The 17,599-nt window shown below is 28.0% G+C and overlaps 1 protein-coding gene across 3 annotated transcripts in view; it reads right to left on the bottom strand.

Annotated features, from left to right (window-relative positions):
- Positions 1-3,816: 3,816 nt before the first annotated feature.
- LOC129963727 (elongation of very long chain fatty acids protein 4-like) overlaps positions 3,817-17,599 on the bottom strand; it is a 30,178-nt gene continuing 16,395 nt past the window's right edge. For all 3 annotated transcript variants that reach the window (XM_056078249.1, XM_056078251.1, XM_056078250.1), the window contains 3 exons: positions 16,024-16,138; positions 11,569-11,705; positions 3,817-5,204 (listed from right to left, as the gene is read on the bottom strand). In XM_056078249.1, the coding sequence (XP_055934224.1) occupies positions 5,064-5,204; positions 11,569-11,705; positions 16,024-16,138 (393 nt within the window). In that variant the 3' untranslated portion in view covers positions 3,817-5,063. The remainder of the gene's footprint in view (positions 5,205-11,568; positions 11,706-16,023; positions 16,139-17,599) is intronic.

Genomic DNA, 17,599 nt, shown 5'->3' with positions numbered 1-17,599 from the left:
CGACTGCCCGGCAGCTGCGGCTGCTTCCTTTTATAGGTCTCAGGAGGCGGGGCTAGACGCCTCTCAACCAATCAGGAACGTTCGAGGCGTATCTCCGTTCCTACTCGACGGATCGGGAAAATTCTCGATGTTTCGGGTATAATCTATTTTGGCACCAAAGTCGCCAAATTCGTCACCAAGTCGCCAAATGGTCACCAAGCTCTGGGACCTCCTATGGAACCGACTGTGCTGGGAAGCCGCCTCACAAATTCGTAACAATATATATATATATATATATATATATATATATATATATATATATATATATATATTTACAGATCATCTATCTATTTATCTCTCTCTCTCCCTCTCTCTCTCTCTCTCTCTTTCTATATATATATATATATATATATATATATATATATATTGGCCGAGAAGTAGAGACTTTTGAAATTTTATCTTCGATTTATTTCCTCCCGGGAGGCATAATAATGATCATAAAACTAACATTAGAATGAAGGCAAGAAACTAATGATCATAAAAAACGCGTCAGTGTATATCGCGACGCAAGGGCAAAAGAGACAGAAATTTTTCCCTTCAATGATTTTTAATATGAGATTTTGGTTGGGATTTCTTTGCCAAAAGTCGACTAAGGAAAAGGAATTTTGGATATCTTTAAAAGAATGTGGTAAGTATTAGGGATATTTATTCCTTTACTTGGAGCATAAGAAAGTATTAAAATTATCAGTTTTATAGAAAGCGCGTAGAATTAATTAAATGAAAGAAGTGGAATTGGATCAAGAAATAAGAGAACATTTTAATATGATGGTGTTTAATATGAGTGATGTTAATATGGGTAAATTAAAACAAAAATTAGGATTTTAATTAGATTAAAAGATATCATTAGATAGATAAATGTGAGAGGTGAAGTGCAACCTCTCAATGACAATAAATGATTAGGAGTTGAGTTAACTTGGAATCGTATTTTTATTTTTTCAATCTTAAGATTAAAATTTAAAAAAACTAAAGTTTCGTTTTCTTTTAAAAATTATTTGCTGAAATCATGGCCAGTTAGTGATGCAGTCACCTCAGCAAAGCTAAAAGCACCAAAAAGACAGAAAGTATTTGGAGCTTATATTATTTCAATAGGAGATTTTCCTTAGATCTATCTGATGAAGTATCTATTTTAGCTGATTATGTTTCACATGGCATTGTAGCATCACATGGGATGGTTAAAGTTACAGAAGTTAGACTCTGATGTGTCAAATGAGGGAGCAATACAGAAAGTAAATATTTTTTATGTATTGAATTTGAGTGATTAAAAATAATTATATGAATGCGGATAAATTGATTTTATAACATACTTGCCGCCTTTGATGATTAGTCGGTTCGCTGAGATTTATTATTGTTAAAAATTTAAATTCAATATTTTAATTAATTTCGAATAAAAATTCGAATTAAATATAATTAAAACTATTTAAAATGAATATATTTTTAATTATATTTAATAATTTTTAATTTTGTTTCGAATAAATCTTTAAACACAACGTGCTATTAAAGGATTCCCCAGTAAAATTTTTTAAAACAAATTTCATTAAATGTATAACTCAGACTATTATAGAAGTCATATACAGTTCTTTTCACTATACTATGCCTTTCTTGTCTATTTCTTAATACATGAAATTATGTAATAATAAGAAAAAAAGAAGTATTTAGAAATAAATGCCATTTAAAAAATTTTCCCTATTGGTTAGTTCTGAAGATAAAAATTATATAGATATGAATTTTTTAGGCATATGTGCCTTATTCTGAAATCTTGGGAACCTGAAAAATATAAGCCGAATACCTTTATTATCAACAATGGGGAAAAAGGCCAATATGAAATATTTGTATAAAATGATTTGACAATCGAGTAGTAACAATGAAATTTATTATTGCGAAGTACACTTAAAATATTTTTTTAAAAATTCATTGAAAATTGAAAAAAATTATAAGATTAAATTAGTATCATTAGAAAGATAATTTTTTGAATTTCAAGATGATATTAAAATCATTTTTGTACTGTGATGTTTTCGACGTTTTGAAGAAAACATCAAACCGTCTTCTAAAGTATATATGTGGAAAATTTAGGTAGCTCTTGGTCAAATGGTCTGGACCGTAGATCGCCAGTACACCCCCCCCCCAAATTTGGTGGAGATGTATATATAGAGAGAAATAGTAGGGAGGGGGATTGGGTTTTGACAAGCTTGACTAATGAGTTATAAGAAGCAGAACAGAAGTCTCTTAGAATTTGTGAAAATACAATAGAGAATGTTTTAAGGATTATCAAAACCATCTATAAAGGCATAAAAATGTGATAGTTATTCAAGGGCGTAGTTTATCTTAATTTTCTTTAAGAAAATCTATCGTCATTCTTGTATTTGCATTCGCTAAAGTTTGGATTGTAAAAACAAATTTCTAATAATTGAAGAATAAGGCATTTCTATTATTAAATGTATTTTTATGTTCCATAGCGTAATTTTATTACAATTCGTTTAATTCCAGGTGAGCAAAAAGTCCGTAAAAACTTTAAAAATTCATAAAACCCGAAAAATTAAGCAAAATAAAAAATAGTTTGCAGATTTAGCATCGATAAGTTATAATAATTTTTTATTAAGAAAAAAATAATTCAAAAAACAGCCGATAGGTGGCGCTGGTACAAACGACTTAGTTGGAAATATTCAAAAGATTATAAATACTGAAAAATTGACTCTTGATCCAGCATCAGTTCTCCGTTGCATGCTATATAAGTAAACAAGGATGTTATGTGGAAAAGATAAAGCCTTGTTGGTGAAAGCTGTTTTACTTGAACCAGGAACTGTTGCACTGCGTAAATTCCGACTTCAGAAAAAGGTGAAGAATGGGAAAGGACCTTTTATAGTGCCAGGCCTCATAAAGCTTCGTTCAGCGATTTGAGGAAACTGGATCGTTGGAAGATCGTGTAAGGTCCGAACAACCAAGTCTAATGCAGACACGTTCGGAGCGCGTTGTAGCCGAAATGGAAAATCAGCTTCCGAAACCGCGGCAGGGACTAGCAGTGTAGGGATGACGAATATTTTCAGAGCGGTTATTACGTAACCAATATCAAAAAGTCACAAATACAAGTGATCAATACTTTTCAAAGAGGGGTGTGATTCAAATCCTTCATACGATCTTACTGGTGATATTTCAATTACAAGTTTTGGATCACGATAGAAACTAACAATCGATACGATATCACTGAAATTTGCCGGAGCGGTGACGATACAATCTGTCCAATGGAAGCTCTCGAAAGAAATCTGTGATTGAATTGAAAAGTGAACGGACCGGTTATTGGAATTATCGTATCGTATCATTGAATTGCATATCACTGAAATTTATCGCAGCGGTGATTTCACCGGAAAGTGCGAGGCTTCACTGGAAAGTGCGAAGTCACCGATATTCATATTTGATGATGCACTATTCCATACAGATCATTTTTTATTGCTCGTGACATGATTGACTTTGATTACATGTACTCTGTTTACTGATGGCGCCATCTATTGGTAGAATATAGGACTAACATTTTAAAGAAATGACATATATTTTTAACTCATCTTTTCCAGAAAATGGTTCACTCTAATAAATAAATTAAATAAATAGTTTTGAGAAAAAAAATAAAATTTAAGAAGTAAGCTGAAACAGATAAATTAATTCATTCACACGTTAATTAAATTAGTAAATTAAGTATTAATTACAATTAATAAATTTTATATTTAATATTAAGTAATAATTTTTAATTAATAATATGATTGAAATAACAGATATTTGGAACGCATATTTAAAAATAACAATAGCAATATTATTTGTTATTCAAAAAATCGTGGATTATGCATCTCCATAACAGTGCACGAGAAGCTGACAGACGCTTTTGATTACCACCATCCTCGATAAGCAACATTCTTAATGGCGTTCTTAATCAATATCCACACAAATTACGATCTTGCCATAAACTTTTAGCATCGGATACCGCAGAGAGAGAAGCATTTGATAGGTGGTTCTCTCCAAAATTGAACAAGATCCCTCCTGGATCTTTAACATCTTGTGGACAGAGGAAGCTCATTTTTCTCTCCATGGCGATGTTAGTACACATAACTGTCACATCTGGGCGACATCAAATCCACGAGTGTACGCTGAGAAACCACTGCATTCCCTCAAAAACACAGTATGGTGTGGGTTCATAAGTTACTTCATCATAGGACCCTTCTTCTTTGAAACACAGTGTCCGGTAAATAGGTGGAATACAGTGACAGTAAATGCTGAGCGTCATTTAACGCTTCTGCGCGAAAAGGTTGTTCCATGTTTGCGTGAAAAAGATGCGCTTTCTGCTGTTACGTTTATGCAAGATGGAGCAACAAGTCACACTGCTATTCGAGGCAAGGAATTCCTGATACAGATGTTCGGGAAAGGGAGAATCAATAGTAGACTTTGCAAGTTTCCATGAACTTCTCGGTCACCACGTATGACACCAGCAGACTTTTGGCTATGGGGAAATTTAAAATCCCTGTTGTATCGATCCCGTCCATCCAATCTGTTGGAATTGAAAGATCCAATCCGCAAAGAGATGTCGTGTATACAGCCGGACATGCTGCACTCAGCCGTTGCTGGATTTGTGACACGCCTGCAATGGGTGATCACTTGTACTAGTGGACATGGTGAATACATATTGCAATAATAAGTGATTTGATAACATTATTTTTGTAATTTGTGTGTCTATTCTTTCACTTATGTACGAAATGCCACCTATCGGCTGTTTTTTAAGTAATTTTTTTTCCTTACCTAAAACATTCCTCGCGATTTATCGATGATAAATCTGCAAACCGTTTTTTATTGCGCTTAATTTTACGGGTTTTATGAATTTTTAAAGTTTTTACTGACTTTTTGCCCACCCAGTATAAATGTTATAAAGGAAAATTTATTTAATTTTATTAAAACATGCAGTGTCTCATTTTAGGAGATAATTTTTTTTTTTTTACAAATACAATGAAGAAACGATAACAATCACAGTGAGTCATTTTTGTTTTCATTCACATTCTTTTGTAAAAGTTCCAGAACATAATTAGAAGAAATAAAACAAAAGTGGATATGGATATTTCCATCTTTCCAGGCGTTTCACATCCAGTTGCAAAGCCAAAAATCATATAACTCAGGAAGATAACAAACTGTATCTGTAAAAACACAATATTAATAAAAAATAGTTCTTTAAATACATTCTTACTAATCAATAAACAAAGAAAGGGAAGTATTTAAAAAATTATTTTGTTATTGTATGTCTATATAATTTCATAAATCTATACAAACTAACACAAATATGAAACGATCTAGTTAAATGAAATTTGGTATGTGGTATTGTTACTAAAATTGTAGTTTTGGAGTTCTACAAAAAAAGTCCTCCAAATTGCATACTCGCTTATTATTACTATGCTTTAAAAAGCACAAAACGCTCATCTTTGGGACTGAAAAAAAATTTGAGCATTCATGGCCTTGAATAAAATCCGCAAATTTATATTTCGGGAGGGGGGAATAGCATTTTTATTTAGAATCAGAATTAGAAGAAATCAACGAGGACCACTCCCTCTGATTTCTTCTTTCATGTCAGAATTTACAGATAATACGTTAGCCTATAAACATTATCATGTTAATCAAATTATTATGATAAGAATATGATAATGCTTAAGAAAATATAGGAATATATGTCAGAATTTACAGATAATAAGTTATCCTATAAACACTATCATGGTAAGTAAGTTATTATGATAAGGATATAATAACTTATAATGAAAATATTTAGGAATGCATGTTAGAATTTACAGATAATACATTAGCCTATAAACATTATCAATCATATTATTATGATAAGGATATTATAATTCTTAAAGAAATTATTTACGAATGCATGTCAGAATTTACAGATAATACATTAGACTATAAAGATTATCATGTTAATCAAATTATTATGATAAGAATATGATAATGCTTAAGAAAATATAGGAATATATGCCAGAATTTACAGATAATAAGTTATCCTATAAACACTATCATGGTAAGTAAGTTATTATGATAAGGATATAATAACTTATAATGAAAATATTTAGGAATGCATGTTAGAATTTACAGATAATACATTAGCCTATAAACATTATCAATCATATTATTATGATAAGGATATTATAATTCTTAAAGAAATTATTTACGAATGCATGTCAGAATTTACAGATAATACATTAGACTATAAACATTATCATGTTAATCAAATTATTATGATAAGAATATGATAATGCTTAAGAAAATATAAGAATATATGCCAGAATTTACAGATAATAAGTTATCCTATAAACACTATCATGGTAAGTAAGTTATTATGATAAGGATATAATAACTTATAATGAAAATATTTAGGAATGCATGTTAGAATTTACAGATAATACATTAGCCTATAAACATTATCAATCATATTATTATGATAAGGATATTATAATTCTTAAAGAAATTATTTACGAATGCATGTCAGAATTTACAGATAATACATTAGACTATAAACATTATCATGTTAATCAAATTATTATGATAAGAATATGATAATGCTTAAGAAAATATAAGAATATATGCCAGAATTTACAGATAATAAGTTATCCTATAAACACTATCATGGTAAGTAAGTTATTATGATAAGGATATAATAACTTATAATGAAAATATTTAGGAATGCATGTTAGAATTTACAGATAATACATTAGCCTATAAACATTATCAATCATATTATTATGATAAGGATATTATAATTCTTAAAGAAATTATTTACGAATGCATGTCAGAATTTACAGATAATACATTAGACTATAAACATTATCATGTTAATCAAATTATTATGATAAGAATATGATAATGCTTAAGAAAATATAGGAATATATGCCAGAATTTACAGATAATAAGTTATCCTATAAACACTATCATGGTAAGTAAGTTATTATGATAAGGATATAATAACTTATAATGAAAATATTTAGGAATGCATGTTAGAATTTACAGATAATACATTAGCCTATAAACATTATCAATCATATTATTATGATAAGGATATTATAATTCTTAAAGAAATTATTTACGAATGCATGTCAGAATTTACAGATAATACATTAGACTATAAAGATTATCATGTTAATCAAATTATTATGATAAGAATATGATAATGCTTAAGAAAATATAGGAATATATGCCAGAATTTACAGATAATAAGTTATCCTATAAACACTATCATGGTAAGTAAGTTATTATGATAAGGATATAATAACTTATAATGAAAATATTTAGGAATGCATGTTAGAATTTACAGATAATACATTAGCCTATAAACATTATCAATCATATTATTATGATAAGGATATTATAATTCTTAAAGAAATTATTTACGAATGCATGTCAGAATTTACAGATAATACATTAGACTATAAAGATTATCATGTTAATCAAATTATTATGATAAGAATATGATAATGCTTAAGAAAATATAGGAATATATGCCAGAATTTACAGATAATAAGTTATCCTATAAACACTATCATGGTAAGTAAGTTATTATGATAAGGATATAATAACTTATAATGAAAATATTTAGGAATGCATGTTAGAATTTACAGATAATACATTAGCCTATAAACATTATCAATCATATTATTATGATAAGGATATTATAATTCTTAAAGAAATTATTTACGAATGCATGTCAGAATTTACAGATAATACATTAGACTATAAACATTATCATGTTAATCAAATTATTATGATAAGAATATGATAATGCTTAAGAAAATATAAGAATATATGCCAGAATTTACAGATAATAAGTTATCCTATAAACACTATCATGGTAAGTAAGTTATTATGATAAGGATATAATAACTTATAATGAAAATATTTAGGAATGCATGTTAGAATTTACAGATAATACATTAGCCTATAAACATTATCAATCATATTATTATGATAAGGATATTATAATTCTTAAAGAAATTATTTACGAATGCATGTCAGAATTTACAGATAATACATTAGACTATAAACATTATCATGTTAATCAAATTATTATGATAAGAATATGATAATGCTTAAGAAAATATAAGAATATATGCCAGAATTTACAGATAATAAGTTATCCTATAAACACTATCATGGTAAGTAAGTTATTATGATAAGGATATAATAACTTATAATGAAAATATTTAGGAATGCATGTTAGAATTTACAGATAATACATTAGCCTATAAACATTATCAATCATATTATTATGATAAGGATATTATAATTCTTAAAGAAATTATTTACGAATGCATGTCAGAATTTACAGATAATACATTAGACTATAAAGATTATCATGTTAATCAAATTATTATGATAAGAATATGATAATGCTTAAGAAAATATAGGAATATATGCCAGAATTTACAGATAATAAGTTATCCTATAAACACTATCATGGTAAGTAAGTTATTATGATAAGGATATAATAACTTATAATGAAAATATTTAGGAATGCATGTTAGAATTTACAGATAATACATTAGCCTATAAACATTATCAATCATATTATTATGATAAGGATATTATAATTCTTAAAGAAATTATTTACGAATGCATGTCAGAATTTACAGATAATACATTAGACTATAAACATTATCATGTTAATCAAATTATTATGATAAGAATATGATAATGCTTAAGAAAATATAAGAATATATGCCAGAATTTACAGATAATAAGTTATCCTATAAACACTATCATGGTAAGTAAGTTATTATGATAAGGATATAATAACTTATAATGAAAATATTTAGGAATGCATGTTAGAATTTACAGATAATACATTAGCCTATAAACATTATCAATCATATTATTATGATAAGGATATTATAATTCTTAAAGAAATTATTTACGAATGCATGTCAGAATTTACAGATAATACATTAGACTATAAACATTATCATGTTAATCAAATTATTATGATAAGAATATGATAATGCTTAAGAAAATATAAGAATATATGCCAGAATTTACAGATAATAAGTTATCCTATAAACACTATCATGGTAAGTAAGTTATTATGATAAGGATATAATAACTTATAATGAAAATATTTAGGAATGCATGTTAGAATTTACAGATAATACATTAGCCTATAAACATTATCAATCATATTATTATGATAAGGATATTATAATTCTTAAAGAAATTATTTACGAATGCATGTCAGAATTTACAGATAATACATTAGACTATAAACATTATCATGTTAATCAAATTATTATGATAAGAATATGATAATGCTTAAGAAAATATAGGAATATATGCCAGAATTTACAGATAATAAGTTATCCTATAAACACTATCATGGTAAGTAAGTTATTATGATAAGGATATAATAACTTATAATGAAAATATTTAGGAATGCATGTTAGAATTTACAGATAATACATTAGCCTATAAACATTATCAATCATATTATTATGATAAGGATATTATAATTCTTAAAGAAATTATTTACGAATGCATGTCAGAATTTACAGATAATACATTAGACTATAAAGATTATCATGTTAATCAAATTATTATGATAAGAATATGATAATGCTTAAGAAAATATAGGAATATATGCCAGAATTTACAGATAATAAGTTATCCTATAAACACTATCATGGTAAGTAAGTTATTATGATAAGGATATAATAACTTATAATGAAAATATTTAGGAATGCATGTTAGAATTTACAGATAATACATTAGCCTATAAACATTATCAATCATATTATTATGATAAGGATATTATAATTCTTAAAGAAATTATTTACGAATGCATGTCAGAATTTACAGATAATACATTAGACTATAAAGATTATCATGTTAATCAAATTATTATGATAAGAATATGATAATGCTTAAGAAAATATAGGAATATATGCCAGAATTTACAGATAATAAGTTATCCTATAAACACTATCATGGTAAGTAAGTTATTATGATAAGGATATAATAACTTATAATGAAAATATTTAGGAATGCATGTTAGAATTTACAGATAATACATTAGCCTATAAACATTATCAATCATATTATTATGATAAGGATATTATAATTCTTAAAGAAATTATTTACGAATGCATGTCAGAATTTACAGATAATACATTAGACTATAAACATTATCATGTTAATCAAATTATTATGATAAGAATATGATAATGCTTAAGAAAATATAAGAATATATGCCAGAATTTACAGATAATAAGTTATCCTATAAACACTATCATGGTAAGTAAGTTATTATGATAAGGATATAATAACTTATAATGAAAATATTTAGGAATGCATGTTATAATTTACAGATAATACATTAGCCTATAAACATTATCAATCATATTATTATGATAAGGATATTATAATTCTTAAAGAAATTATTTACGAATGCATGTCAGAATTTACAGATAATACATTAGACTATAAACATTATCATGTTAATCAAATTATTATGATAAGAATATGATAATGCTTAAGAAAATATAGGAATATATGCCAGAATTTACAGATAATAAGTTATCCTATAAACACTATCATGGTAAGTAAGTTATTATGATAAGGATATAATAACTTATAATGAAAATATTTAGGAATGCATGTTAGAATTTACAGATAATACATTAGCCTATAAACATTATCAATCATATTATTATGATAAGGATATTATAATTCTTAAAGAAATTATTTACGAATGCATGTCAGAATTTACAGATAATACATTAGACTATAAACATTATCATGTTAATCAAATTATTATGATAAGAATATGATAATGCTTAAGAAAATATAAGAATATATGCCAGAATTTACAGATTATAAGTTATCCTATAAACATTATTATGTTAATCACATTATTAGGATTAAGGATAAGATAATTTTTGAACAAAATATTTTTGAATGTATGTCAGAGTTTACAGATAATACGTTAGTCTATAAACACTATCATGGTAAGTACGTTATTATGATAAGGATATAATAACTTATAATGAAAATATTTAGAAATGCATGTCAGAATTTACAGATAATGCATTAGCCTATAACATTATTATGTTGATCATATTATTTTGCTAAGGATTGGATAATTTTTAATGAAAATGCTTTGAAATGCATGTCAGAGTTAACACATAATACATTAACCTATAAACATTATCATGTTAACCACATTATTATGCTAAGGATTGGATATATTTTAATGAAAAGGTTTAGGAATGCATGTCAGAATTTACAGATGATGCATTAGCCTATAAACATTATCATGTTAACCACATTATTATGCTAAGGAGTGGATAATTTTTAATGAAAAAGTTTTGGAATGCTTGTCAGAATTTACACATAATTCATTAGCTTATAAACATTATCATGCAAACCACATTATTATGATAAGGATGTGAAATTTTTTTAATGAAAATAAAAACTGGAAATAATTGAAAAAGAATACAGAAAACATTTTTTTGGTACTTCACTTACGATTTGCATAAGAGTGATGTATTTCTTCCACCATAAATATTTTGCCATACTCGGTCCTATAGCAGATAGACCGTAATATAAATACATAAATGCATGGACGACAGCGTTCAGTCCTAAGCCTACACCCAAGTAATAACCTGGTATGGTAAAATGCATACAATAAGTACGTTTAAATGCATAAACATGGAATTATCAATTTTTTTTCTAACTACTTAAAATATTCTAATTTAATTTATTCAGAAATAAAAAAAATAAGTAAAGGAAATAAAAAATCCAAAACTCGATGTAGAAATCTTTTTCTGTTATTTTATAAACTCAATTTTTTTTTAATTTACATATATTAAGAATTTTACCAAAATCATGAAAAAAACTCAGAATACGTTCAAAAGGCATTTTTATAAACAACTTGTTTTCAGTGCTTAGATGATAAACTAAAATTTAACCAGCAAATGTGGTCTCCTCAAATCTTTCTCGCATACTCTCTAATAAAATTGCTCTGCTAGAGATCGCCTTACTTAGCCTTCTTAATGAATCTTTCGTGTCATGTTTGGCGAGTTATTTGGCGATTAATTCCTGGTATGCACTTAATAGTATCCGAAAATCAAATTTGTGTTTTAGACACGTTTTCCCCAACTTACTAAAACAAAAATTTAACACAAAATGACACTTTTTGTCACAGAATGACATACCAAATTTGACATATTTAAGTAATTAAGCTTTTAAACTATCGCGTTTACTTGTTTCTGAAAGTACAGACCGACGAACAGTCAACCGCTGATTAGATTAGTCTAAAAATTTGGTCGGTGTCTACACCATAGATATTAAATCTAAGTGCCGAATTTTATCCATCTAGCTCTCTTTGTTTTGTAATTATCGTGTTAACTTATATTCGAACAGCCGGACAGACAAACTTTCTCTGAACACATTTTACACAAAACTTAATAGAAATCTGTAAATCTGGTGCCTGGCATACCAAATGTCAACCGTCTAACTCAAAGCGTTTTTGAATTTTGTCACAGACCGACAGACAGACGGACATTTTCCAAAAATGTGTTTTTCGAAATCAGGGGGGTATAAACGTGGAGATTCGCCTGAATCTCGAATTCGAATTTTTTCACGATTACTATACTTTCGCTATATTACGTATAAGAGTAGGTAAAAAGTAACAATTGCCTGCTGAATAGACTTTGTATTTATTAGATAAGTAGTTCAAAAGACCGAAAACAGTTAAACCAATTATATTATTAAAATCAATTAATTATGCGAGGACGTTTTTACACACACCGCGGCTGGAGAGTTCGAAACCGATTCCACCGTAGAACTGTTGCTTAACAGACCTGTTGAGCGTTAGATATTTTGGGCCTAAATGACCTCTCGGTATTGAGGCGAGGCATCTCAAGAGAGCTCGGATCAGGTTAGATCCTCATCATCTGACCGAGGTCCGGCAGTTAGGAGATCTGTCCCAAACTATCCCTTAGGACTGCTTTGAATCGAAACATAAGTATTATATTACTAAACTTAAATTTTAGTAGCATGTTATTAGCTTCCTTTTAATCATGAATATTTTATAGTATTAGTTTATCTTTCATTTTTTTAATTGTTCACTAGTCACTTTGGTGACTATCTAGTTCGCCGAGAATATTGTTTGAATTTAATTTTAATAAAATCTCTTAGACATAACTTCATATCCGTGATTCCGACATCAATTTATTTTTAAGCATCAAATTTTATATATTTATAAGCATCTATTTTATCATCAATATTGTAGTTATGTTATTTTATCAGCTTTATATCTGTTTTGTTCATTGTTTATATGAACCATTTTATTAGAGTGAAATCCCATGGCATCCTACCGTTTAAAAATACGTCGTCCGGTTCACCTAACTTCCGTGGTAGTGTAATTTTACTATCTCGTTTGGCAAATAAACTACGCATTAAGAGAACGGAATATTTCTTCTTCAGTTTTCAATAAAAGAAGAAAATCCATTAAATATTTGACTGAAACGATTGATTTGACTTAAGCGATTAAATATTTGATTGAACATTGAAAATGTTTTGAATTTCAGATCAAAAGAAGAATTTCGTAATTATGCAAAAAAAAAACAAAAACAAAAAAAAAAACACGCTTTAATGCTTAAAATTGACAAAAAAAATTCCAAGGCAATTAAACTGATATCGTTAAAAAGAAAAGTTTTAAAAATTTAAAATGATGTAGAAATCAATTTTGTACAACAGCATTTTCAGGAGTTATCAAGGTAAACGATTAAATATCATTTAATTTTTATCTAATTATTAAATTCCTAACTGAAGATTGATAAAAAGGACTCCTGTGCACATTCCTATGATTTAAAATATGTTTATGCTAATTTTGGTGACTCTATTCAAACAGTCAGTCTTGTAGGATTCCAGCATACACACACATTATCTTTTATTATTAGTAAAGATTATGTAATAAATAATTAAGATATTCGCTTTTAATGGATCTAATTGTTTTCGTGTAAAATCGAGGGATTACTGTATTAAGGAAATTATACTTTGTTTTTTCAAGACCTGTTTTTTATGATATGATTGAAACAGTTGGAATCAAACTGATTTTTTTAAAATTAAAATTATAAAAAAAACTTTTTAAAAAGTATTTAAATAATGCTTTCTTTAATCTGTTATAGAATCTTAACCGGGTTTTAAAAACTAAAATTATACAATTATTTAAATTTGTCTACATCTTAAAGCATAATTTATTTACATTTTTCTATTTATAGCAAGTCCTATATGCTTGCATTATGGAGGTTTGTTTGGTTATATTTACGGTCCGTTTCAAAGCAACATAACGGCTATTTTGGAACGGATGTCGTAATTTTGAAACATAGGCAGATAACGAGAGCGACGTTTGAATTGTCCCTTCTCGTCTCAAAACGTTTGCTCCGCGCAAACGGGAGGATATTTTACCACAATGGATTTAATATGTACCAGACTCGCTTATATGACTGTTCTTCGATGGAATCAGATTTTGAAATCGAACCCATATGTTATAAAACCGAGATTAATCATATGATAGAAGGGTCATCAGAAATTACTTGTAATTTCTGTTATTTTTTTCTTCCAAACTTTCTTAACAGAATTCTGAGTATAAATCTGATTCAATCTGCAAAAATCTATCAGGATTACTTTATTTGGGACTATGAATTTTTATTTATTTCAAACTTTAAATTGTTATTATGTTAAAGATGTATTAGCCTCAGTTTCAAAATGTGTATGTATATTTAAATTATTTAACCCTTAAAAGCATGAATTAAAAGCATGAAAGCATGGATATTTTTAATAAATGAAATTTGAAATGAACACGAAATTGGTGTTGTTAATGGGAAAAAATACAAAAATACAAAAAAAAAACCGACATAAGAATTTTTTTTTTAAATTTTCAAAAAAAAAAACATTTTGATGTATTTCTACAACATTATGAACAATCATTTCATGAGTTCTATAATTATCTTGCTTACAATAATATGATATTTCAAACATGAATAATATCTCTCATTATATTACAAAATATGAAAATTCATGAAGCAATTATTTTTAGCATTTAAACATAAAGGAACATTGCATTTGCTACATAACCCACTGTGTGGTACCCTTACATGGTGGAATTTTACACCTCAATCTGTTAGAAAATATAAGCTAGTGATTAACACCGTCTTTTCGTACAACTGTAGACGGCAAACTCTGTAATAAGGGGTTGTGCAATCGAGTCTGTGAGTGTTGAGCTAAAAGTCAGACTTCTGCCCTCGGGTGCTCACGGACTTTTACCCTCAGAAGTTACTGGACAAACTCGGCTTAAATCGCTGGCTTTGTCAGCGGACTTTCCATTGCAAGTATCATAAATAACAACAATAACATTGACAACAAAGAATGAGATGACCCTCTAGGGTTAGTGAATTTACATAGAACCGAATTTTGCATATCGATATATTTTTACATCACAAAAAAAAACCATTTTCTTGCATAAATTTATCAGTACATGAAAAAAATATACATATTTTTCGTTATTCTTACCTTGTTTCTATCCAAAAGCAATTTTTCCTGTGTGTTTTTATTACTTTTTATGTAATTAATGGTCATTCGTAACCACCTCCGAAATGAAATTATATTTAGATAGCGTGCCGACAATGAAAATTGCCACAGATAAAGAAATAAATTGTCAAAGTCCTAGTTGCATTTGGAAACGATAAAATGGTTTTGGTAAAATTAAAATTTAAAGAAAACACTATGCAAAAGTTGTTACATCATAAGATATGAGGTTTTAAACATACGATGATGATCCACATCGCTATACATTTAAGTGTTAAATCTGCTCGATTCAATGTAATTGGAATATTGGATTCTGTGTCATAACTATAGTTATGGCTAAACAGTCCGAACTTAAAATAACCGCAAGACATAAAAAAAAAAAGTATTTACCTCCGGTGTAGCTCATGCCCAATAAACCCCACCAGAGAAGCAAAGGCATTGTAATATGATGAATTACATGCAAAATCGACACTTGATTATTTTTCTTCCTCAGCACAAAGAAGACCTACATTTTCAATAAATAAATAAATAAAACTAAGACAATTTGTTATATGGATGAATAATAAAACAGCAATAAAATTTAAGAGTAATGTATAGACAGTATGGTACAAAACTTACCGAACTTTTTAAAATTCTCCATTGCGTTATTTTAAAACTAGCAGAAATGATCTCCTTCAAACTCTTTATCGTACTGTTTAATACAATTGATATTTCCTTCCACCCCACATAAAAATATGGAGCATCGGTAAGGAAGTGAAAACTAAGAGTACTCAGATTTTTATTTTCAGAAGGTCGCACATCAGTTTTGTATTTCATAATCTCTTTACATTAGAAACGTCTACAGATGTCTGTAACACTCTTTTTGCATCTAGCCAATTTTTGTTTCGAAGGGTTTTTTTTTTTTTTTTTTTTTTTTTTTTTATGTGTATATGAATACTGAATAGAGAAAACCCGTAAGTATTTATTAAAACTGACATAGTTCTTTCTTTTCATACACAAGCATTTTTTATTTTTTTTGTAATTGGCAATATATATTTTTCTGTTAATAATTTAATTTCAATCCGATTTTAATGATTAAATTTAATCTGAATATTCTTGAAAATTATGTAATTGCAAGAAGACAAACTTCACGTTTTATTCATGTTGAAAATTGTAGCAAGGGCTAATGGACTGAAATCTTCCAGTATTATTTTTGTTTTGTATTTGACACTGCATTTCTACGGAAACTTGCATTTCAGTGTTTTCAAAATCGAATTGTATCATTCTTGAAAAGGATTAATTTTCTTTTATGTATAGTTCTAGAATAGTTTTAATGTCTATATCTATATTTTGACGAATCTCCACGTTTCAGACCTTTCTGAGTTCGAAAAACACGTTTTTGGAAAACGATTGCCTGCGACAAAGAATTTTGATCAAGACGGTTGAAATTTGGTATACAATCTTACACCAAATCTGTAAATTTCTTTCAAATATTGAGAAAAATATATTTAGAGGATGTCTGTCAGTCAAGCTGTTCTATTATAAGTTAACATAATAACTATAAAGTGAAGACAGCCAGAGGAAAAAAATTAGGTACATATCTTTGAAATGTATGGTGTAGGCATCAAATTTTGAGCCAAATCCAACCAGGGGTTGACCGGTCTGTACTTTCAGAAATATTCAAACGCGGCAACTCAAAATCGCAAAGATTTAAATATATAAATTTTGGTATGGGATTTTGTGACCATAATTGCAATTCTGTGCCAAATTTTTATTTCAATCGGTTGGAAGAAAGCGTTCTAAAACATTAATTTGATTTTTAACCTCATGCCGGGGATTAATCGCCAAAGATCACACGATAAATTCTGGGAAAATCCTGAATTGGCGCCAAAAATTAATATTTCCCAACTATCGTACGCCAATGAAATGCAAAGCGTTTTCTGGGATTAGAGAATTTGCAAGAAAATTTTCGGAAGGCCACTTACGT

Source organism: Argiope bruennichi, chromosome 3 (assembly GCF_947563725.1).
Source record: "Argiope bruennichi chromosome 3, qqArgBrue1.1, whole genome shotgun sequence".
NCBI lineage: Eukaryota > Metazoa > Arthropoda > Arachnida > Araneae > Araneidae > Argiope > Argiope bruennichi.
The sequence above is the reverse complement of the archived record's forward strand: the minus strand, read 5'-3'. Positions and strand labels throughout refer to the sequence as shown.